Here is a 26,493-nt window from a genome sequence, read left to right on the forward strand (position 1 = left end):
GTTCGGACTGCAGTACATGTACAGTAGGTGTATACACCAGATTTTTCTCCCCACTGAAGTTTAATTACACAGTCTAAACTTTATCCTTCTTCAAATATTTTTTCAAGTTAATAGAAACCAATTCAAGAAAGAAAGATTTAGCCTTGTCTATACCTTCAACAAGTTCTCAAGTACACTGATATTTACCTTAGAAAATAATAGACTGATTGTTACAGTCCTGATATGATTGTTACAGGCATAAAAAACTTAAAATTTTATTATTATAACTAATCCCAACAAATATTAGGCAAGAAAATATTCGCAAAGTTCATATTTAAAAACATTAAGGCCATACTATAGGTCAATTTTGCAATCTAAGTTCATATTAACTAATCACAACGATTGCATCAATCAAAAATTTATTTATGTAAGAAATGAAAATAATAATACAAAGTAATAAACATTTTACATTAGTTTCATCTCCTAATATTTGCTGCTGAAATACTGACAACCAAAAGATATCTAAGATTAGAAAAGAATAAGTGACATTGTCATAAACAATAAACTACAAAGGGAAGGAAATATTTAAAAGGGATGAATTTGAATCAACAAATATTTAAAAGGGATGAATTTGAATCAAACTAAGTACTACTAATACATCAGAACACATAGTAGAAGAAGCATTTCTAATACGGCTCCATGGAGAGTAAAGTTTTAATAAGGTCCAGTGCAGTTTCGGGCATATCTTTACAGCTAAGTAGCTAACCATTAGAGAACTCTCGTAACGTTGTTGTGGCTTAAAAAGTTTTGCATGAGGAAGTTTAGATTTCTTCCAGTTGTTGCATAAACCCTAAAAAACAAAGAGACGGAGTGAGTATGAAATGATGAATCTGTTAGGTTATGACAAATATAAAACATATATTTCATGCGGAAAAACCATAAAGCCAGGTATCCAAATTAATTGCCACATAGTCAATTAGCATAATTTAGGATACATACATGTGACGCGTGCCTTCCCTAGCTGCTCCCGAACCGAACAAGAACAAGTTCAGGACTCCAAGTGTAGTCCCTCCGTAGATAGTCCACAGCACGTTCGGGTCCGCCTTAGATTCAATTAACTAGAATATAATCTAAGGTTTTTTTTAGGTTATGATGCATATAGTTGAATATAAGTCATGCGAAAAAACCATAAAGCCAGGACTCCAAATTAATTTCCACATAACAATTAGCATAATTTAGGATGCATACTCTTTGTAGCGTGCCCTCCCTAGATGCGCCCGAACCGAACAAGAACAAGTCTAGGACTCCAAATGTCGTCCCTCCGTAGATAGTCCACAGCACGCTCGGATCCGCCTTAGGTTTAATTAACTAGAATTGCGCCAAAGGTACTATGAAATTTTCGATTTTTATGACAAATAAAAGTCTGAGTTTAAGCCTAAAACTTGAATGAATACTTGAATTACTCGTTATAAATTGTGAACTATGATCACCTATTTATAGGGTAGGAATATGGTATTGGAATTCTACTAGGACTTTAAGAATCCTAATTCTTTTAGAATTAGAGTTCCATTAAAACTAGTAAATCAGAAAATTAATCTAATCCTAATCACTTAAGGATTCGAAGTATGCACAAACTCCAACACGCACACGAGCATGGCCCACATGCGAGCAGGCCATGCCTGCGCGCACGCAAATCCCGCAACAGGCCTCGCAGCCCATACGAGCTCGCTGCCATGTGCTCGCAGCCTTGGCGCGCTGGGCCTGGCCTTGTGCTGAGCCTGGCGTTGCCTTGGCTGCTGTGACGCGCGCTGGGCTTGCTGGACGTGGGCCTGGCTTCGCGCTGGGCCTTTGTCTAGCAAGCTCGTCCGATGCTTATTCGTACGACGCGCTTCCGATTAATTATCCGATTCCGGAATTCATTTCCGATGCGAATAATATTTAATATTTCCGATTCCGGAATAAATTTCCGTTCCGAACAAATATTTAATATTTCCGTTTCCGGAATTTTTCCGATTCCGATAATATTTCCGTTTCCGACAATATAGTCCGTTTCCGGCAATATTTCAGATTCCGGCAATATTTCCATTCCCGATAATATTTTCCGATACGTACCATGTTTCCGTTTCCGGCAAACATCTACGACTTGGATAATATTTATATTTCCGATACGATCCATATTTCCGTTTCTGGCAATAGCATCGTTTCCGGAGTATTCATAATTTGCCTTTGACGATCTCAGCTCCCACTGGAACCAAGATCCGTCGATTCCGAATATCCATAGATGGAGTATTTAATACCATTAAATACTTGATCCGTTTACGTACTATTTGTGTGACCCTACGGGTTCAGTCAAGAGTAAGCTGTGGATTAATATCATTAATTCCACTTGAACTGAAGCGGCCTCTAGCTAGGCATACAGTTCACTTGATCTCACTGAATTATTAACTTGTATAATTAACACTGAACCGCATTTATTAGACTTTAACATTAAATGCATACTTGGACCAAGGGAATTATTTCCTTCAGTTTTATGTTATTCGAAATTAATTATTTGGCAAATTATTAAGCTTAGTTTAATCTTAAAGCTATATGAATACTTATGATTATGTCTTATAAATTGTGATTATGTATCACCTAATATAGGGAGGAATTATCGGATTTAGATATCCACTAGGATTCAATTTACTAATTCAGTTAGAATTCTATTAAAATTAATCCTTTGTATTTTAGTGTTTAATTAAACGACTAACACTAGTGGATTTAGGAAAACAACTAACCGGACAAATCCTAAGCATCTAAGGATTCGTAACATGCATGAACACAACACACACACATGAGCAGCCCACAAGGGGTGTTGTGCGCGCGCTGCCCAGCAGCGCTGGCACGTGGCCCATGCAAGGGCGCTGCCAGCCTGCTGCCTTGCTTGCCTTGGCTGGGCCTAGCCTTGCTTCGTGCTTGGCTGGGCCTGCCTTGCTAGGCTGGCTGCTGCTTTGTTGTTGCTCGCTTTGCGCGGGCTTCGCTAGGTGCGGGCCTGGCTTCGTGGTGGGCCCTTGCGTCTAGCAAGCTCGTCCGATACTTATTTCGTACGTCGCGCTTCCGATTCGTTTTCCGATTCCGGAATTCATTTCCGATTCGAACAATATTTAATATTTCCGATTCCGAAATTTATTTCCGTTTCGAACAAATGTTTAATATTTCCGATTCCGGAATTTATTTCCGTTTCCGATAATATTTCCGATTCCGGCAATATTTCCGTTCCCGGCAATTTTTCCGATTCCGGCAATATTTCCATTTCCAATAATATTTTCCGATAGTACCATGTTTCCGTTTCCGGCAACATCTACGACTTGGATAATATTTATATTTCCGATACGATCCATATTTCCATTTCCGGCAATATCATCGTTACCGGAGTATTCATAATTTGCCTTTTGACGATTTCAGCTCGCACTGGAACCGAGTTCCGGTAATTCCGAATATCCATAAATGGAGTACTTAATTCACTTAAATACTTGATCCGTTCACGTGCTATTTGTGTGACCCTACGGGTTCATTCAAGAGGAAGTTGTGGATTAATATTATTAATTCCACTTGAACTGAAGCGGCCTCTAGCTAGGCATACAATTCACTTGATCTCACTGAATTATTAACTTGCATATTTAATTAATACTGAACCGCATTTATTAGACTTAGCATTAAATGCAATTTTGGACCAAGGGAATTATTTCCTTCAGTCTCCCACTTGTCCTTAAGGACAAGTGTGCATTGCCTAATTCATTTATCGCTTGATGCTTGCTCATGAACATAAGGTAAGAGTTGTCATCCTTATTATGTCCAGAGGTATTTCTCAATTTAAGAGTTCAACTGATCAAATAAACAGATAATCATAGCCTATGAATCATCTGAGCACGACCATGCATTTTACAGTTTCTAGCTCTCCGAGTGGCCTTGTACAACTTTCAGCATCTCATCCCAATTTATGGGAGGACAATCCTAATCTTGTGATCTTGAGATTAGACTTCGTTTGATAGGTGATTACCCGAGCAATACCGTTATAGCCTCCTTTTACAGTGTGACGGTTGACAACGTCAAAGTAACCAGTTCTCAAACAAGTAATCTCAAATCACTCAGGTATTGAGGATTAGTGTCTAATAGTTTTAATGAAATTTACTTATGACAGATTTTCATCTCTTACAGTAAAGTTTCATACGTCTGTCCGATACTAGTCTTCTCAAAGTAAGTATCTATGCAAATGATTGTGACATTGCCATATCCACATAGTTCAAGAAACGGAACTACTAGTCATCTTGTATTCTAGTCGTCTAGTGTTTTCTATGCGGCCACCTTTATAGAAAACTCCGACCAAGGACCATTTTCTACTTTTGACATTCAAGTTCACTTGATAGACATTTCTTAGTCACAGGACTGGTCCTGACAGTCTATCTTGAATATATCGTCAAATTGAAGGGACTCATCATTTAATACTAAACCAAGATTAAACGGAATATGAAAATACATTTCATATATGATAAATGTTCAACCCCAATGTTTTACAACCATGGCCCTCTAACCCATCTTTAAAATAGTTCATGGAATTCAAAGCTATGCTTGATTTCCAGTGCTACAATGTGAGTGTTGCTTCTCACTTGTTGCATAGGTTTAGTTATCATGCTTTGCCAATCTTAATATCCCTTTCATCGAATGTCTTTCGAGATGGGATGATAAGATCTTTTGAGTTTGTTTATTATGTGATCTAGTCTTTCTTACTTCAATAGTGTTTCTACGCATTTTGCAATGAAGAACCATTAAGTCAACAGACATGTGATCTACCCAAGTTCAGTGAAGAACTCTTTACGTAAACAACTCTGTTTCATTGCTTCTTAGGCAATAAGTACTTTTACTTCAACTGTATAGGTTGTTAGTGATGCTTTGTTTGGATTTGCTTATCCAAGCAGTTCACGGATATGTGGAAGACTTTCCAGTTGTATCTTAGAACATAGAAATTAATATTTAATTTCCCACGCAACAACTCATGGTGTTCAATCCATGTTGCCATTTCAAAACACGATGCTCTTTAGCTCGTCTTTGCCAATGGTTAACTCCAAAGGGATCTTGCTTGAGTGTTTATGCGTGTATCATCAATATTTTGCATATATTTATTTCCTTGAATCAAGAACTATTCCTATTTACCTTTTCAAGTACCATAAGTTTTTCTTGATCTCAATCTAGTTGATCTTTACTTAGATCAATAGAGATTGGTATATGTTCGTTATGCCTAAAGCCATACGATACATTTTTGGCGATCCTCATATTATATCATACATGATAAATTCTTTTGCAGAATAATTCCCAATTGAATTCTATCCATGTAACTTTATCTCATCTAGTTTCAGTAGATACTAAATCCAGCTAAATTCTGACATATAATACACATTAAGAATCTCATTTAGACTCTTTGATGTTTAACTTAGTAAATGCTTATACATAGTTCAAACATTCTTTACTTAGATTTATTCATATGGGTCGAATATCTCCAATGGAGTCTTTCGTGTTTGATTTAGTAAATGCCATTACTTAATCCAAAACAATATCATAAGATCTTTGTAAATAGATCTTAATACCCAGCATGTACTAAGTTTCGCCTTGGTCCATCATTGATGAATAATTTCAAATCTAAGTTGTTGTGGGATCTTTTACGGTGATGACGTGTCACGCGTTCCTCGGAGGTATCAAGTATGAGCTGGCACGAACTTCTAGCAACCTGCAAAACAAGAATATTCTCGTAGGAATATTCCCTCCGATGCCTAAGTAAGTATTGGCTAGAGAGAGAAATAATTTGTAGAGAGAAGGCAGAGCAAAGATAGTTTTAGGTTGGTGGGAATGAATTGAATGCCCCTTTTACCTAGGGATCTGCACTATTTATAGTGCTAGGGTTTCTTGGGAATTGATCCCTAAACTCTGGATGCATGATTGGATGCTTTATAAGATCGGGACACGTGTCCGATAGTAGGAGGCTTGATTAGACCTGTTGGACCTTTTGAATGTTGGGCTTGCCTGCAAGCTTTGGGCTTTTAGACATAATGGATCAGGATCCTTCTAAGCAAATACGTCTCATGGCCTAAGCGATGGGTCTTGGATCTGGATGCGGGCATTGGCTATGTATGGGTTCGAGGTATGCCTGCTGGTGGGCCTTCGAGCCTCCTTTCTGGGCTATCATAGTACAGTCATGTGGCACTCTTTAGTTTAGGCCACATCATAAGTCAGTAGAATTTGAATGTTATTTCACAATAGAGAGATATGTGTGTGATACACATAGGACCAAATAAGTTTTACGTACTCCCACTAAACTTCTTATATATCTATAAGAATCATGTAAATTTTGTGAAACTAAAATACTTGTTAGCTTCACTAAAATACAGTTCCAATCCCCAGTTGCTTGCTTAAATCCATACTTAGATTTCATAAGCTAGCATTCATTTCATACATTATTTGGCCGGATCCACAAATCCTATGACATACCATGTACATAGTTTCTTCCAACATTTGATTGAGGAATACCTTTTGTCATCCAATTACCATATGTACCAATATGCAATCGTTGCTTGAATTATAGACTTGAGCATTACGATTATGCATGAGGTTTCAACACAATCCACCCTATGAATTTTCTTGTAACCTTTAGCAACTAATCTATCTTTGTGTGTGAACACAATTCCATGTTTGATGGTTTTTATCCTTAAAACCAATTTGCAACCAATAGGTGTAAATCTATTCTTGTAAATCAACAAAATTTCAATTTTGTCATCAAAACATTGATTCTGTTTTATGGCCTTTAACCATCTAAAAAATTTGAGTCTATATAAGGCCTCTAACCATTTTAGGGAATCTGGGTTTCGTCATAGCTTTCTTACAGGTCACAAACTCATTAATCTACATGATAATAGTTTGACTGCAAGTTGTAGGTTTATTCACTATCTAATAGAAGAATCTCATAGCTTCAGTGACCTGAACTCCATTTTCTTCACTATCTAATAGGAGAATCTCATAGTTTCAGTGACTTGAACTCTATGCCTACTTGGGTATAGAACATCAAACAGTAGAATATCAATAGCCTACTTGAAAGTCCTTTGAATATTCTTGAAGCACTTGTAAAGTCTTCTAAGAGATGTCTATTCTTTAAAGCCACTTCTAAAGTCCTTAAAGAATAAGTGTTCGGATTTTCTGAATAACTTCTAAAATCCTCCGGAACGTCCGTTTATGTTTGTTGTTCGCCTCGAAGACTTTCGAGGTCTATTTTCTCCCACTTGTCATTTTGGAAATGAATCTCCAAAAGGACATTATTTCGAGCAAACAAACATTATGTTCTCAAAAGTTCGTGGTAGAAACAATACCCTTGTGTCTCATTTTAATAAATCACAATGAAACATATATCTGTACTTGGGCCTTAGTTTGTCGAATAACAAACGCTAAGCTCCCACTGAGTTTAGCAACTCTTTAGATATATATATTTGAAAAGATATTCTGAAATTACTTTTCAATAGCTTTGACGAATTTTGTTTAGTTTAGTGGTAATTGAGCATTTTGTTTTTAGAAATTATAGGAAAAGTCTTTATGATTCATCATTGATCGAATCAAGTATAATTGACTTCGATCATTCCAACGTAGATATGCCATATCTTATTGAGCTAGATCGTGAAATTACAACACACAATCATTGATGATCATTTTTGGTCTTAAAGTAATCATCGTCATGATCTAACCTAGATCTTTATGATTTCTTGCCAAGTGGATTTTATACTTCTGAATCTTTGAACTAGCCAAACAGATTCAAACTTATATCACTTTGAGTAAATAAATCCATATTCACTCAAAACTATGTGAAATAATAAAGTCATAAAATCTTTCTTTAGCTTTGAACTCTATTGTCTAGGTGTTCTAACAACAGTTCATATCTTTTGTTACTTTCAACAAGTAAGACTAACACGTCTTGAATGATCTAGAAATCAATTAACTTTCAAAAGTCCATCAAAAGAGAGCTTTTGAATGTTAACTTGTTGACATGGACTAAGTAACAATGCCAAAGTTTAGTGGAACTCAAATCAAGAGTTTGATTTGAACCTAGTAAAGTTCTTATTGTTTAAAGAGTTGCTTGTTTTAATCAAGCATATTGAATCAACCCGTAAATGACAATTTCATTCAAATAACAAATAAACATTGTTTTTGTCTTTCTTGAATGTGAGTCTTTCTGTGTTTGAAACAAAAATTTAGGTATGCTGATTATGGAACAAAATAGCCATTAAGTTCCAGCCTTGAAAGGACTTAAAACAAACCAGATGACCCTACAACTAATGTAGCATTGCCATGCTTCATTTCCCACTTGTAGGTCATTAGTGTAGCCTAGCTTCCATTGTTTGAGTTATTACCGAAGTAAGAACCTCAAGCGAATATGATACCAAGGAAGTTTGATTCCTAGGTTACTTCTCTTTAAACATAAACTTATAGGCAGAAACGGAATCGTAAATTCCTTTCATTTGTTCCTTGTATTCCTATTTCTTGTACCCTTTCTTATAGTCTTAAGAAATGACTTCTCTAGTGTTGACTTTTATACTTTGTTAGACATGTCCAATGTCACTTCAACAAAGTTCTTACCATTTTATTTATGTTGAATATTCCGTTTCAACTAGATGATCTTACCAGAAGCTTCTAAAGTTCTCTAAGCATCGATCTATTCGAATGTCTAGGGACTAGACTCATTCGAGAATTAAATGGACAAGGATATTAGGTTGTTAACCATTGGTAAAGCTGAGCGTTTAAACTCAATGCTTTATGATCTCAAAACTACATTGTATTTTAAATTCACAAGCACCAATCGGTTTGCCATTCGACTTTGATACTCGAAAACAACCATAAAAGTCGCTAAAAGAAACGTACATCTTAAATTGCTCACTTTCTCTCATTTCCGTGAATCATTCTTGGATTCACTACCAATCGAGGAAATTTACTGTTACCCTTCTAAAAGGATTTACTGCAGTGCAAGATATTTAATTATAAACAATAATTAAAACATACATTGAAGCATGAAAAGTCTAAACATTTATCATGAGTAATAACTTGAAAATTAAAGCAATCATGCAATTTAAACAAGTCATTGGCATTTTATTCGAATTTATTGTTCCGGCAGGTGTGAGTAAAATAAATCCAAGATCCTTAAATCATTGAAGAATTAAGCACATTATGTATTTAGACTCAATTCTAAAATATTTTAGGTAAGCAAATCCTTTGCTAATAGTCTAGAAACTACTCTTGGTTGATAGGTATGTCTAAGAACTTATTAGGTAAACCTATCCCGTTTGCCACGACATAAAAGGACTCCTTACTTATATCGTTGAGTTTCACCAAAACTAACATGTACTCACAATTATTTGTGTACCTTACCCCTTTAGGATCAATAAGTAACACCTCGCTATGGCGGAAAACTATTACTAAGATTGATGTAAAGGTTATCCAAGTAAGTGTTATTTTGGCATGGCACCTTTTAACTCAATTTTTAAAGTTTGGAACTTAAGGCTCTTACTATGTTGGTTAGATTTTAAGTGAACTAAAATCCTTAATCATGCAACATAATCAAGTCACAATCTCATGACATATTTAGAGCAATAAATAACTTAAAGCATGCATAAGATATAAATGTGATCTAGTGTGGCCCGACTTCATCTTGAAGCTTCAACTTCAAACTCCGTCTTGAAAATGGATTGGAAACTCCGTCTTGAATTTCACCATGGGAGGCGCCATTTTCTTCAAATAGGATATGCTATAATTGAAGCTAATTACAACTATTTGATGGTACGCAGACCATATTTAAATTAAAAACTTTGGTGCATTAGACCAATTTTACATTCAAATTAATGGTACGCATGCCATATTTTCCATCCTATTTGGGCCATACTAGTCACTTTCCATAACCTGCAAAACAGTCCATTTACAATATACCATTCACCCATTCATTTATCAATGAATGGCCCACATAGCAAGTTAGTTGAACATATTATGCATCACATAAATATTTGCAGCAATTAATCAAGGCTTCCAATAATCTACAAATTATTCAATCCTTATTAATTCTAATCGAGTTGTTTTAACCTTAAAGGAATGTAGACCTAATCAAGAGTTTATGACTAGAGGCTCCCACTAAAACCAAGAAATTTACATGCTTTACGAATTTTAAACATAAAATTGTATTTCCTAGTCCAACCGGAAACTTACAAATTTAATTAAAATTTAAAGCTCATATAAAATATTATTTAAATCCTTTATTTTATTTTCAGTTGATTAAATTAATTAATTTAAATTTTATCAAGGTTTTAATTTTAGTAAAATAATAAGTATAAATGAATTAATAATAATTAAATTATTCAACATTAAATTCCGAGAAAAAATTAAATTACGAATTTAAATTTAATTAATATCGTTTTCAACCGAAAAATTAAAATTTAAAACGAATCAATCGGGCCAAGACAAGGCCATAGGCTTGCGCCCATGCCTCGTCGAGGCCTCGAGCAGCAGCGCCCATGGGCTACCACTCGCAATGGTCGTACCGCAAGACACGAGCAGCCACACGTAGACGCAACAAGCCGAGCAAGCCACGCCTACGCGCAACATGCTCCCTCGCTGTGGCATGGCTGCTGGACACGGCTGCGGGGCAATGCTTGCTGGGCGAGCCAGCGCTCACTGCCTTGCTTATCGCCTCTCTCCCCACGTGCACATAGCACAACGGGGCTGCTGCCTTGCGCGCATGTGCCACGGCCTTTCTCGTTGCATCGTACCGCATGGGCGATGAGCTCCCTTGCTCGTCGTCGCATGCCCGCACTATACAACACCCCTTAAGGGTAACACTTAGTGTCCATTGCTTTGTGCGTGCAAGATTCGTGAACGGATTTCATAAAAATTAAAACTTTTATTATTTAAATTTATTGACAAATTAATAAATCATATTAATTTCATAAATTTAGGCGAAACTTCGAAAATTTATTATCCAAATTAATTTACGATTATATTTATTTTCATGGATTCAAATCTAGGTCATAAAATTTTAAAACTTTTCAATTTTAACAAATTTTATGGTGGTTTTTAATCATAGGTTCCTAATTAAATTGCTAATTAATTATGAAAACCAAATCAAATTCTAAATTATTCGAATTTCAACAAATTAAATACAATTACAAATTTGGTTGTATAATTAACAAGTGTAGGCATTAAAATTGTTAAACATATATAGTAGGACAATCATAGATTCAAGATTTACATACAAGATTCGCAAATATTTAATTTAATAACATAAAAATTATAAATTTTGCGTTCGAAAAACTAAAACCACCGAAAAGTCATAGTTAGGCTTCGAATTTGGGAATTCTGGGTTCGATATCAAATCTCTAATTTTAGTCAAAATTTTAAAACGTCGTTTACATGCGAAATTCACTATAAAATTATACGATTCCGACCATTATTGACTAAACTGCCGAATCCTGCGAACATATAATTAAATAATCGCACGAATTTGCAATTAATTACAATCAACGAAATTAATCACCCCTTTAATGCATTGCAAATTTATAAAATTTAACCATGTTAACTATAATTGATTATGGAATTAATTAGAGGCTCGTGATACCACTGTTGGGTTATGACAAATATAAAACATATATTTCATGCGGAAAAACCATAAAGACAGGAATCCAAATTAATTACCACATAGTCAATTAGCATAATTTAGAATACATACATGTGACGTATGCCTTCCCTAGCTTCTCCCGAACCGAACAAGAACAAGTTTAGGGCTCCAAGTGTAATCCCTCCGTAGATAGTCCACAGCACGTTAAATTCCGCCTTGGATTCAATTAACTAGAATATAGTCTATGGTTTTATGTTATTCGAACTTAATTATTTGGCAAATTATTAAGCTTAGTTTAATCTTAAAACTATATGAATACTTATGATTATGTCTTATAAATTGTGATTATGTATCACCTATTTATAGGGAGGAATTATCGGATTTAGTTATCCACTAGGATTCAATTTACTAATTCAATTAGAATTCTATTAAAATTAATCGTTTGTATTTTAGTGTTTAATTAAACGACTAACACTAGTGGATTTAGGAAAACAACTAACCGGGCAAATCCTAAGCATCTAAGGATTCGTAGCATGCACGAACACAACACACACACACGAGCAGCCCACGAGGGGCGCTGTGCGCGCGCGGCCCAGCAGCGCTGGCACGCGGCCCATGCAAGGGCGCTGCCAGCCTGCTGCCTTGCTTGCCTTGCCTTGGCTGGGCTTGGCCTTGCTTCGTGCTTGGTTGGGCCTGCCTTGCTAGGCGGGCTGCTGCTTTGTTGTTGCTCTCTTTGCGCAGGCTTCGCTAGGCGCGGGCCTGACTTCGTGTTGGGCCCTTGCGTCTAGCAAGCTCGTCCGATGCTTATTTCGTACGTCGCGCTTCCAATTCGTTTTCCTATTCCGGAATTCATTTCCTATTCGAACAATATTTAATATTTCTGATTCCGGAATTTATTTTGGTTTCGAACAAATATTTAATATTTCCGATTCCGGAATTTATTTCCGTTTCCGATAATATTTCCGGTTCCGGCAATATTTCCGTTTCCGGCAATATTTCCGATTCCGGCTATATTTCCATTTCCAATAATATTTTCCAATACGTACCATGTTTCCGTTTCCGGCAACATCTACGACTTGGATCATATTTATATTTCTGATACGATCCATATTTCCATTTCCGGCAATATCATCGTTACCGGAGTATTCATAATTTGCCTTTTGACAATTTCAGCTCCCACTGGAACCGAGATCCGTCGATTCCGAATATCCATAAATGGAGTATTTAATTCACTTAAATACTTGTGTGACCCTACGGGTTCAGTCAAGAGTAAGATGTGGATTAATATTATTAATTCCACTTGAACTGAAGCGGCCTCTAGCTAGGCATACAGTTCACTTGATCTTACTGAATTATTAACTTGCATATTTAATTAATACTGAACCGTATTTATTAGACTTAGAATTGAATGCATACTTGGACCAAGGGCATTATTTCCTTCAGAATCAACACATGATAAAGTAAAATAGAATTGTACATTTTACACTCATTAATCAAAACTGATTACTTTTAGATCAATGTAGGAAATAAGTGTTTAGTTTTATAACTTTTAGACAAATTTGATTAATTGGCCTCAACATTTTATCAGGCACAGGATCAAGGTTGAAGGTGTTTCAGCTAAACTAGAGAGAAACACATTTAAAAACCATCGAAATTCAGTATTAAAAAAAGACAATACTGTCAGTTAACATAATCATAATGCTAATTTTCAGTCTACCTATGAACTTAATAAATCAGACCTAAAAATTTCGTCAATCAGTTCTGCGGGCTAAAGAGATAAGCATTTCTTAACACAAATAACTCAACGAAATGCGCTTTTCATTCTTGGCAACTGGGGGTTCTTGCAGCTAAGAAACCAAATTTTGATCCTATTTCTTTGCATATAAACTAATTGTCTTGGTTATTCAAATATCATGTTCTTACTTCATCACCAGAAACATCGAATTGAAAATTAACCACAACAATCAATTTTTTCAAAGGAAAACATTGAAAATTTCAAAAGAAAACCAAAACAGAATCAAACCAAATAGATGCAAAGAAAAGTCAGGGGCACAAAATATCATCAACTCCAGTAACCCAAAAGCTAAAAATTCAAATACATTGAAGAGCATACAAAGATTCACAAGTACCCATGTAAAAATAGATTGAAGAGCATTCAAAGATTCTCTAATCTAGCTGTAGTCTCAAAAAGATTATTCAACTAATTCAGGTTGTGATGCCCAAGAAACTTAGCAGGTCATAATGTAAATTGGTAGTGAAGGATAGTGAAGGAAAAGTAACTTACGCAAGATTAAACCCCCAAATCTTACAAATTTGAAATCGATCATCAATAATATTGTGAATGTCCAAAACATTAACGACATAGGGGAGGCAATAGAAAAGAACATACCCAATTGTCGGAGTGATAATAACATCTGCCATGGAAAATATTTTGTAATAGAAATGCATATGCCGGTTCCTGCAGGCAAATGAGAGAAGTAGTGCTACACCAAGTCATCAATCATCTCTCCAAGAAACCATAATAATAATCAGGAAACCTATTGAATGCATAAAAACATTTAATTCATGGAATTTGGGAAACCTTCGGTGAGGAATTGTAGAATTTACACAAAAGATTAAAATACAGAAGAAGCAGGAAGATTACAATTCAAAATTAAAGTTTCAAATAAACCCAATTCAATGTAATCAGAAGATATTACCAAAAACAAAACAAAAAAGTCCGATAACAGAAAATCAAAAACCAATTCAACAAAATATAACTCATTTTGAAACATTCGAAAACACAAATAGTATTAAAAAAAAGTAAAATAGGAAAATTGAAGTTTATCCAGGTGAGAAATTTATTGGTTTTCAAGATTTTGTCGAGAATTGATAGAAACCCACAACGTTTTAGGAAAAAGAGGGCTGAATTTCAATTTGGATTCAACAATCAGATCTGACAAAATTGAGCCAAAGTGACCAGACGAAGCGACATCAAAACTCACCAGCGCCACCCACGAAGAGTAAAAGGCATTGAACAATCGCCCTCCACCTCCTCAGACTCAACAGTAACCTCATCAACAGCGGAGTAATGAAGAATTAGCATGGAGTAATTAGATAAATTCAAAAAGATTCAAATGTGAGAGGAGATAGAAAGGGAGAGGATGAAGAATTACCATGGAGTTGAGAGGCGAGAGAAAGGGCGTTGGAGTTTAGAGGCGAGAGAAAATGTGCGCTTAAACTCTGAGAGTTTCTAGGGTTTGTGAGGAAGGCATCCTGTTAAATTAGAAATGAGGGTATTTTCGTCAATTGCTAAGGGGACACGAAAAGTGATTTTACCGAAACACACTCAGCTGTTCCTTTATATAATAGAGATTTATTAGTTTCCTAAGTTTACCTTTACGGCAAATCAAACATATAGGTGTTTCACATATTAAGTATGCCAGAGAATAGAATAATTGCAGTAAAATCATAGGAACTGCATAGTGTGAATCGAATTCAATTCAGCAATAAATAAGCAGAATCACATAAAACAATCAGCAGAACCAATTCAAGTTACTCATCAGAACCAATTCAAGTATATCAGAGAATAGATTAAGTATTGTATAATAGAGAAGAGATTCTCTAAAGTTACTCATATTGAGTGAATTCAAGTTAGCTACATTTTGGTTTGATTTGAAAACTGAACGGAACATAAGAAAATTAGTATTGCTACTTACATCATAATTAAGCTTCGCTGATCTGGTGGAAAATGTTTGACCAATTGTCTCCTTTGCATACATCTGGATGATACTGCAATGCATTACCACCAAATTACAATCAGATCGACAGTAATTAAAGAGAACACACTTCAAATTCCACAAAAATCAACCGGAAACCATAAATTATTCATAAAATGCTGCTCAAATAGTGAAATGTTTCAAATTAAAAGAAAAACGATGATTTTTTTTTACAAAGTCGGACATCTCCGGTCAAATCAACTGTGAAACAGAAACAATTTATCTTTCAAAGCCCCTTGATTTGCATATTTCGACAATCAAGAAAATAAACTGGTTCAGACTTCGCATAGACTCATAGAGGACACTTAGTATTAGTGTTTGCACCATTGTTACTCCATGTTCTCCCGAGTTTCAAGAAACTATTTTATTTTAGTAGGTGGGAGTACTTTCTCTAGATAAACAAAGTCCCGATTTTGATGGTGTTTAGCCGCATAATTTTTGTTGAAATAACATTCGAATATTGTGCGTTAAGTCCTACTTTTAACGTAATGTGTTGAGAACCAATAAAAAATAAATGTGTTATTTGGTTCTATACCAAGAAAATCAGACAAAGTAATCAAACTTTACTCAGTTAAAAATATTACAGTAATTTAAGAGCAATAAAGTTACCATGTGTATGTGCATTATGAGATTACTTCCTCTTGAGAATGCCACTGATTTAAGTTATTACCAGGCGAACAATTAGGGCTCCAATTACCAGCATCAAGAAGACCTCATCCCAACCATTTCTTGAAAGGAATCTAGTGAGAAGAGGACTTAATGCTGCACCGGCTGATCCTGTACCATAAATAATAGCACTAACAGTTACCTATGAGTGTCCAAATCCGCAGAAACAGCAGTAATATGAACCAAACCGAAACATCAAAATAACAGATTAATTTCTCAAAATAAACCAAACTGATATCCTGGGGTTGTGTCCCTTCCACAGAAACAGAAGGCTTAGGCTCATTCTCCAAATCTCCATAACACCATCTTAATAATACACTCTGAAAGATTTCAAACAAACAACAAAACTTCATTATAATTTATTACCAAACCACCACATTATCTCTCTTAGAGGCATTTCATCTAACACTTGGTGCTAAAAAATAATTCCAACCAATTTAACTATATACATGCAATTTCCACATGAACCACATTAACTGAAAATAATCACCGTGATTTTCAAATACTGAAATTCCACATTCAACACAATTTTTTTTTTCCAATTTCCCATTCAAAGAATGAACTAATCAAAACAAAGAAACAAAATAGATGCCAGAAAGTAGAAAATCAGCGCCAAATTTTTCAAAAACCCTAGCCTCATGCGATTCCAAAATAATTGATTGATGCCAAACAAAAAAACTTAATTTCCGAATTCAAGCTATTAAATTTGTCATCTAATAGATGCGATTTGAAAACCCTAATTTGATTATTGTTTCGCTCAAAAATCAAAACCCCAATCCGCAAAAGCCACTCGATGTTGACAAATTAACTCATAATTCCTCAGCAATTGACCAACTTTACTCTTGGAAAATGAAGTCACGCATTTATCAAAATCATTGAATCGTGAAATTGAAGGATCAAACAATTCGAAAAACTGAGGAAATTAATCGATGTATCAAATCACAGAAATCGTTACATTGAATCGGAGATTCAAGGAACTACTAAGCGAGAAGAACCAAAATATGAATGATTAAAACTAACCTTGAGAAATGCAGAAATAGCTATTGTCAATTAACAAAAAAATTGATTCAAGGATCCGAAAACAAAGCACTATCGATCGAAAGAGGAGAGAGAAATAGATGAGAGAGTGACAGGGTCGAGGGAAGGAGATTGAAGATTTGAGGGAGATCGGAGGAGATGAAGATTTGAGGGTTTGAGGGTGATCGAGGGAGATCGAAGATTTGAGGGTTTGAGAGAAGGAGAGAGAAAAGTGCGTGAGAGTGATAGACTGATAGGGAAGCGGATGAATGAAATGCGTGTTAAAAGGTAGAGGGTATTTTTGTAATTTACTCGGTGGACACGAAAAGTGTGTTTACAGTAATACCCCTCCCCTCTTGGCTTATATAATAGAGATTATAGAGATTAGATTCAATTCTCTAAGCTTAATAAGTGTACCGGTCAACATATGACTCCTAATATATATGCGCTACTTTACTTTTTTTTTTTTTTTTTTTTTGGCTGTAATTACAAACAGAGAACAAAAACCTACTAAACATACATATTTTTCCTAATCCTATCTACCTGAGTACGGATTTGCATAATTTCATCCTTATTACAATTTCTAATACTACATTTTCTGAAATAGCTTGCCAGCTTCATGATCTCCTTGCAGATGCTATTCATGTTCATCGCACAATTTGGCCAATTTCTTATGGCCTGAATGACCTTGTCGCTCTTCATCTTGACTTCAATATTGCTGGACCCTTTCTCTACTGCTCTTGCTAAACCACTACATATTGCCTGTGCTATCGCTTGTCAACTTTTGTGTTCACAATCTCTGTCCCTTGTTTTAACATCCACCCAAAAATTGCACATATATTATGTGTTCTCTTTGACTTGCTCCACATTCCATCCACCAGGAGGACATCTGTATTTCCTTCCTCTCCTGTGCTCTGACTTCCCATCCAAATATTCTTACCTTGCCATCTGTTTGTCGAAGCTGTATTGCCTTCAGTAGAAGTTTTAAGAGCACTGACTCTAGCTTTGTCAGCCCACATTGAATTAGTATCAAATAGATCATTCACCTTGTCTACTTGTTGTAGTATATGATGTTGCCCATTCTTGAGATTAACTTGTCTACTTGGTAGCCAATCGCCAGGTTGAATTCTTGAATTACCCTTGTATATGATCTTATAAAAATCCATCTTTCATCCCTTGGACAATTTTTTCGTAGGCTCACCGTTCACCAAAATCGAATAAGACACAGTTGTGATGCACTGCATAATCCAATGTCTCCAACGTGCTGGAAATCCAATAGTGTTTAACAGCCATTCCACAAACTCCCATTTCACTCTATCGTACGCCTTATTCATATCAATTTTGAGTATAGCCAATCTGTTGTATCCCTTCTTCTGCCGTTTAATATGAGTCAAAATCTCATGAGCCAACATACAATTATGTAACCTTGTTACTGGAGTACCGGGGAGAATAACCAGCTGCCCCTTAATTTTAAGACCATGTAGTGATGTCGATGATATGGTACAAAATATCACTAGTCAATTCATATTCATATATTTGGATCAAAATTGTTGGGAAAATATGATCTCGTCATGCAAACACATTGTAATTGCCTCATATTCACCTGTTTCTATCATCCGTCTGCCGGCAATTCATTATACGTACATGAAGGTTAGCTGGTGGAGTTGGAGTAGCATCTAATGGTGTACATGCTGCCGTAAGTTCAGTTTGTTACATACAACTTTAACTTACATCAGTTATATATGACACATTCACTACGTTACACACTTACACAGAACTAGCTGGTTACAAAGAACATACACTACATATTACAAAGTAGTTTATACATATAAGGAATTGTCACTTCATTTTCGGAGACAATCGACGCACAACTCGCATTGAAGATTGCAAATGCACACTTCACTTTGATGACCCATTGCTTTCTCAAACCCAGCCTGCTTGCTCTCCTTGCATGCGCTCTGACATGGTTTTCGTGACCTGAAGTAAGTTTTCTCTGTGAATAGAAGAATTCTCCACCTGGCAACACCATAACTCCTCTTCCAACTCAAAGGACATATCCTGTAAGGTAGTGCCTGTCGCAAAATTGACTTCATTTTGCCCGTCTTTCAGCACTGGCTGTTTTGGGACAAGTATATCCAACTTCAGAGAGCCTTCCGAATGCGACTTTTCATAAGGCAAACCTGATCAGTGCTCATATGACGTCAACAAAATTCACAAAGGAAAAGGAAAAGGAAAAGGAACCAAAATATAATTTATCACATGAAATTAGATTTTCACATGGTGCTAATACTGCTAAAACAGAAAAAGGACTCAGAATAGCTATAACTTACCACATGAAATTGGATTTTCAAGTGGTGCTAAAGTTATGATAACAGATGCTTCAACATTCTTCACCAGGGATCCATCCATATTCAGTAAAATGTTATTATTTTCAGTTGTCATCACTGAATCTAATCCGTTTCCTGAAATATTGTTTTTAGCTGAATGAAGGACTGTAAGGGATCCTGGTGATATCCCATCTGCTACACCAGACGACCCGTCCACTCCATTCTCTATTTGTACTTGATTCTCTTCTGAGGGAAAAACAAGAGCGCGCCTCACCGCTGCGTCAATTTGAATTTCTGATTCAAAGCTCAGGTAATCTAATTCTTGACCCTCTTCCATCCCTTGCTTAAACTGACAAGCTCCCTGTCCCTGTAACATGAATATCAACCACTTATTCACAGTCAGCTTGGATTGCATTTCAAACGCCAGAAAGCCCATTTTTTACTCGAAGAGAATTCAGATTTTACAGGTACAACTTTTCCATTTATCTTTCAACAAGTTTTACAATTAATTCTCAACATAACTTAATGCAAAAATCTATACGTCCCCATAAATGTGGAAAAAACCAAGAGTTACCAATATGATAAATAGCTAGGTGTAAAAGCAAAATAAGAACGGCATCATGCAAGGCTTCATGATATTTTTTATAACAACGGAACTATTCTATTAGAAAACACATGGACCTCAAGATCAACATGCACATCTGGAATCCTGGATAAATCAAATTTAACACATCGATCAGTTAAAACTCATACAAAATGATGACAAGTTACAGCATAAATCTGAAAATTTAACAAACACAACAAAGGCAAGACATCTAATAAAGTTATGTAATAAGAAAAATAAGTAAAGAAGCACATAACCAAGCAAATTCAACTTTTGATCTATTGGAAAGTGTAGAATGGCCTACTATAAACAAGCCAGTGTCTAAAATATGGACGACCTTAGATTAAGGCTAGGCCAACCTTATGAAAGTGTAGAATGGTCTACTATAAACTATAGGAAAGTTGTAAAGAACGGATATTCTTGAGCATAAAAATAATGGCAGAAACTATAATAATTTGCCTGAAAGATGATTAACACAAAAGGGGATACAAAAGTAGTGACTTGAGGCCACCAATATCCAGATTTAGTGACTTGATCGAGGTCAGTGTGATTGTGAAGTCCTCTAAAAATTGCTCTTGTGGCTTGGGATGAAGTGTGCTATCCTAGTTCTGCAAGAGGCTGAGGCTGAGGCTGAAATGTTAAGAACTAGAATCACTGGAGTATCATTGGAATAGAGCTGCCATGACCAACTTATGTTAGGCTCTTTCCCATTAGCAAGACAATTTGAGGTTTAGGCCTAGGAAAACAAGTGTGGTTCACATATTATATGCAATCTTCTTTCTGAAGTTCATGTGAAGAGCTATATGTTCTTCATCACACCATTGGTTTGAAACAACTCCAAAGTCAAATGATTCCTTATTTAGTAATTTGAGGAAACAAAACCAATGAGTTCGAGAATGTGTCACTAAGAAAATCTACTACAGTGGCCAAAAGTGCAATTCCAAGGGAGTGTTTGGTTGAGTAAAAATATTTTCAACGGAAATGATTTCACGTAAAACTTTTTTTCTTTTCAAAGTATGGGAAACCAGTACCACTTTCCTTCCCTCCTCCTTAGTCCTTACCTCCTTTTTTGCTGTCTATCCATCCTTGCCTTGTACTACCATTTTATTTTTCAATATAATTTTTCTTGTGAAGAAACAAATAAAAGAAAACTAGTTAGGACTTATGTTTTCTCTTGATAATGTTTGAATATTTCCATGGAAAATCATTTTTTATTCAAAATGTATCAAACAAAAATGAGACCAACAATGTGTTTGGATAGATAAATATGAATGGAAAAGGAGGGAAGAGAAAGGGAGGGATTTAACTTCCCTTATTTGAAAATGACTTATGGGGAGGGGAGGGGAGGGGAGGGGAGGGGAGGGAGGGATCCATTGTTTTGGAATGATCCATTTTCCCTCCCTTTTAATAAACCAAATGATAACATCAATCGAATTCATCTATCCCGCCCTTTATTTGTATCCTTCCAATGTTGAAAATATTTGGAAGGAAAATACAAACTCACTCTTCCCGCCCCGCCCCTCACCTCCCTTTCTTTTCTCTCTTCTCCCTCCCCTCCCTTTCCTTCCAAAATTGTTATCCAACCACATTGCAAATCAGTTATATTAAGGAAAACCATGTCTCCACTCAAAGCAACAAAGCTCACTTGTTGAACACTATTAAGTATTAACCCATACAACAATACAGTACAACTGTACAAGTTATAGCAAAAGAGACCACAAAAGTATAAAACCTTCCCTTTCAATACTTTATAAGCATGTCACCAAGCCCTAATTTAATTGTCACACTACTAGTTTAAAGTACACTAACAATTATCAAAATGGACACCATATTTTGATTTAGGTACTCCATATTTATTGCATTATGGTGTGCCAAAATCATTTCCGAAGCCTAACAACTCAACGTGTCTATAAATTCCGGACACACGGAGCAATTACAAGTTGCAAAAAACAACCATTACATTTGGTAAACAAATGGGAAAAACATTCCTCTGGTTCCCACACCACACTACAGGGGAAAATGTTTTTTGTCCCAAAAATGAACACATGCAACAAAAGGTAAAATAAGTTACCAGAAAAATAAATCCTATAAACAAGATGATCCAAATAGAATTAAATTAAAATACTAACCTTTTCAATAGGACAGACGAAATAACTATGCCCATCTTCAGCTTCAACTGTACAAACCCCTGCCCCACATCCACACGTTGGAAATGGTTTTTCGGGTGGAACCGCACGAATTTCATCCATCGTCATCTTATTGCACCATTTAAAATAGTCGCAATGATTTTCCTACATCGATCAATAATAAGCTAAATTAAAGACTTACCATTTTAAATATGGAATCGGTAGTAATCAAATACTAACTCCATTCCATGATACATGAAATATTTCTTTTTACACGTATTTTTTAATACGTTTAAATTAATATTCTAAAGTATATGAATATGGGTAAAGCTTATAAAAAATTGATATTTGAAATATTTGCATTAATACGAATTTATCAAGATTTTATTTGAGTATGTTTTTTCGTAAGTAACAACTAAAAGAACATTATTATTGGTGAATAGCTTTTAAATGAGAAATTATACATATATTTTGGAACAGAGTTAGTATAAAATAGAGGAAAAGGAAATCGAATTACTTACAAATTTGCCGGGGCAAACGTAGTATTCGCGGTTGGGGTTGTTCTTGCTGGCAGAGACACGGATTTCGCAAAACCCGGCACCGCAAGGGCAGTGAGTGGCCGGATAATCATAGGTGCGAGTAGGATGAAAAATGGGGGTCCGATTCTTGTAAGGACTCCGGTTGTTGACTGAACTTTCAGGGCAGTTCTTAGCCCAGTGACCCGCCTTATTACACCGGTAACAGATATCGTTGGTGGTTTTGCTTGGTGTTTGAGGCGACTGTTGCTGGTGGTGTGTTGGATGCATTTTTATTTTATTACGGAGTACGGAGAGGGAGGTTTTGGAGTGATCAAATTTGCATGTAAGATGAAATGATTGAGATTTTATAACTGATTACTCCAATTTTAAATGGAAGTAGTAGGAGAATCTGAAAGTATGTACATTTGGAGCTCTTACGAATTACAATTACTCTCCCACTACTCTCCAATAAGAATTATCTCTTAGCCAACGTTGGGGCTCTTAAGTGGTTCTTGATGGGCTCTCGAGTAACTCTTTACGGAGATCTACCTCAAGGTAGCTCTTGTCTAAAAGTCCTTCGAGAGTTATTCCCATTGAAAATTGGAGAGAAAAGTTGCTAGTAACTTAAAGAACAATTAATTGTGGACTATCAAATAGTTTGGAAAGCTCACTTGAGAAACTAACCAATATTGGATGTTTTTAGAAATGAATTCTTGAGTGTGTCTTATGAAGAAAGAGTGAATAGTCCTCCAATAACACTTTTAAAGAATCAACCAATATACATGCTCTAATAGAGATATCATACAGTACAGTACAGTACGAAGTATGTTGTTGTCATGTGAAGGAATAGAGAACCGAAAGTCTGAAACTATGAGCACAATTCTGTACTACTCCCTCCGTATTTTTTTAAGAGATACACTTGGTTGGGCACAGGTCTTAAGAAGAATAAAAGAAGTGGGGTTGGGGTAGATATTTTAATAAATAAGTACTGTGGGGACCATGTCCTTTTAAACAAGTTGGGGTGGGAGTGGGGTGAGTGTAGTTGTAAAATTATTTTTTTAATTGGATGGTGGCCCATAAAGTGTAGTATATATATTATTTAATTAGGTGGTGGGGTTGATAAGTTACCAAAAAAGGCAAGTGTATCTCTTAAAAAAAATACGGCCAGAAAAGGCAAGTGTATCTCTTAAAAAAATACGGATGGAGTAACACGTTTTTTGGGTAGTCTAGAAGAAATTGTGTCAATTTTTTTTTTCGACAACTACACATTGTGTCATAATCTAATGAGTCTCGTGTATACATGACCGTTGTTGCTTGGTAGTCTAGTACGGAAGAGGAAATTACCAAAAATAATAATAATAATAATTTGTCATAAAGAACCTGTTAAAGGTCAAAAATTTCAAAAGGTCTTGTGCGCACAAGGTGTACAATAAATTTATTGTACACCAAGATAATTTTTACTCATTTTTGTGTAACTTTAACCTAGTTATGATTAACTTTTATATTAGTAAAAAAAATTTGATAGATAAATATTTTAAAGTGTTAAATGATTATTTTTATACATTATTAGTGATTTAGAAGAAATAAGTTTTATTAAAATGAAAAAAAAAATTACTTAAAAATAGATAACTTTTACATATATAAGCTTAACTTTTAAGCATTTTGAGTTAACTTTTACTCTGGTGTACAATATTTATTGTACAACCTTTGTAAATAAGAATTTGTGCAAAAATTTTGAGAAAATTTTAAAAAAAATTGTTGTAAGATAACAGTATGACTTAAAATGGTTTATTTTATGGTAAGATGGGACCTTTATCTATTTTCTGAACTTTAATTTCAATTTTTCGATGTTGACTAACACTTGTCAGTCACGTGGTTAATAAAAAATTATTTTTCATTTTCTTATTTTTCCCTCTATTTCCTCCAATACTTTTTTTTTAATTCCCTCCAATACTTTAACAAACGATAGAAATCACACTTGGAATGGGTGGACAATTATCTAGAACAGCGGGTGCTGTAGCGAAACTGATTGCAAAAGAAGGGAAATCGGCCACATTAAAATTACCTTCTGGGGAGGTCTGTTTGATATCCAAAAACTGTTCAGCAACAGTCAGACAAGTGGAGAATGTTGGAGTGAACCAGAAAATGTTGGGTAGAGCCGGATCTAAGCGTTGGCTACGTAAGCGTCCTGTAATAACCTAAATACCTAAAATACCTAAAATAAAAAAACAAAAAAAATTAACTTTGCAATTACACTAATATAAACCTGGTCCAACGTGGACCAGGGTAATGGATTAATTTAGTTGGGCAACATGTGTAACTGTCACGTGACAATTCTTTCGTGATTTTAAATAGTAACTATATGAGTATTACAATAATTATGTGTTTTAAAGAGTTACTATATGTTTTGTAGAGTTTCTATACGATTTGTATCTATCCCACTTTATATACGTTTTAAAAATAATTATTTTTCAAATTTTCATATATGCATTCTGTTCATTTCTCTGTCTTTATTTTCTCTCTATGCTTTTCAGATTTTTGGCCAAAGTTCTAGGGTTTGTTCAATTTTTATCTTATAGTTCTCATAATTGGATCTATTAGATGAGGAAAAAATGGAGGAAGTAATAGATCAAGAAGGAGGTTCGTCATTACCGAAATCGAATCGAAAATTTTGTGCTCGTCTACAAATCATCGCAAGAAATTTGAGAGATCACATCTCGGTTCGTTGTTTTTTAAAGTATTCTAAGTCTATTTTTATTTAAAATTAGAAAATATTTGTTGTTTGGAAAAATTAACGTTTGTGTTTTGCCGAAATACCGTTTTCACTTCGCGAATTCGATCAGTGATTTCACGATTTTAAATAGTAACTATGTGAGTTATACAGTAATTTTATGGTTTAAAGAGGCAATGTGATTTTTAGAGTTTCTATGCGATTTTAACTATAACATTTGCTTATTGTATGTTATAATGATTTATCGACTATATTTGACTATAAATTTCATGATTACGTGACTATAACCAAAAGGTTTGTGCTCTTCTACAAATCGATGTAAGAAATTTGAAAAATAATTGGGCCTACAAATTCCCTATTTTCTAAATTGCCATATGTATGAAATAGTTACTATGTTTTGTTCATGTTTTTGATGTTATTCTATATTTTATGACCATCGATAATATTTATAGATACTATATCTTGTATAATAGTAACTATATGTTTGATATAGTTATTATGTATATTATAATGTTCTTTTTATGCTCTTTGTTGTCCACTATGTTATTAGTAATAAGAGTTACTATGTTATGATCACAGTAACGTAACTATATGATCATAACAATAACATTATCGATCTGCAACTGATCTGCTAGTACATACTATCATTAATATAAAGAGATATTATATCATGTATAATAGTAACTATATGTTTTAATAGTTACTATGATATCATTATGTTCCCTTTAAGTTATTTTTTTGTACTTTAGGGTGGCTATATTATTATGACAAACACTTTTTTTTGTCCTGATTGAACTGTATAATAATTAGCTTCAATATACTATGTTGATATATACTTGGTGATGTTTGAATATTCGTAAAATTAGCTTTAATATACTTTTGAGAACATTTTTATACTACTATTGAATAATAGTTTTGAGGTATCTTTTCTGGTAGTCATTTCTTTGATGCTTCTGTAAAAAAAAAAAATTCAATATATATTTTAAAAAATTGAATACAAACTTAGGCCCTGTTTGGTTAGGAGCTGTTAGCTGTTAACTGATAGCTGGTTTGACTAGCTGTTAGCGGTTAACTGTTTGCATTAGCTGATTTGACTAGC

At 35.0% G+C, this 26,493-nt stretch overlaps 1 protein-coding gene across 1 annotated transcript; it reads right to left on the reverse strand.

Annotated features, from left to right (window-relative positions):
* Window positions 1-18,758: 18,758 nt before the first annotated feature.
* On the reverse strand, window positions 18,759-23,264 carry LOC130462640 (uncharacterized). The gene is made up of 4 exons (XM_056831342.1): window positions 22,667-23,264; window positions 22,149-22,310; window positions 19,419-19,782; window positions 18,759-19,268 (listed from the first exon to the last, which is right to left on the reverse strand). Exons 1-4 carry the CDS (start codon window positions 22,949-22,951, stop codon window positions 19,012-19,014), a joined length of 1,068 nt encoding a protein of 355 aa, XP_056687320.1. The 5' UTR covers window positions 22,952-23,264; the 3' UTR covers window positions 18,759-19,011.
* Between the last annotated feature and the right edge of the window lie 3,229 nt (window positions 23,265-26,493).

The sequence above is a fragment of the Spinacia oleracea genome, chromosome 6 (assembly GCF_020520425.1).
Source record: "Spinacia oleracea cultivar Varoflay chromosome 6, BTI_SOV_V1, whole genome shotgun sequence".
Taxonomy (NCBI): domain Eukaryota; kingdom Viridiplantae; phylum Streptophyta; class Magnoliopsida; order Caryophyllales; family Amaranthaceae; genus Spinacia; species Spinacia oleracea.

Excerpts from the sequence above, each read along its gene's own strand:
- LOC130462640 (XM_056831342.1), bottom strand. The coding sequence starts at position 22,951 with ATGCATCCAACACACCACCAGCAACAGTCGCCTCAAACACCAAGCAAA. Across the intron at positions 19,783-22,148 it reads TCGTCTGTCCTATTGAAAAG|GGACAGGGAGCTTGTCAGTT; the intron begins GTTAGTATTTTA and ends TTCATGTTACAG. Across the intron at positions 19,269-19,418 it reads TGAAAATCCAATTTCATGTG|GTTTGCCTTATGAAAAGTCG; the intron begins GTAAGTTATAGC and ends AGCACTGATCAG.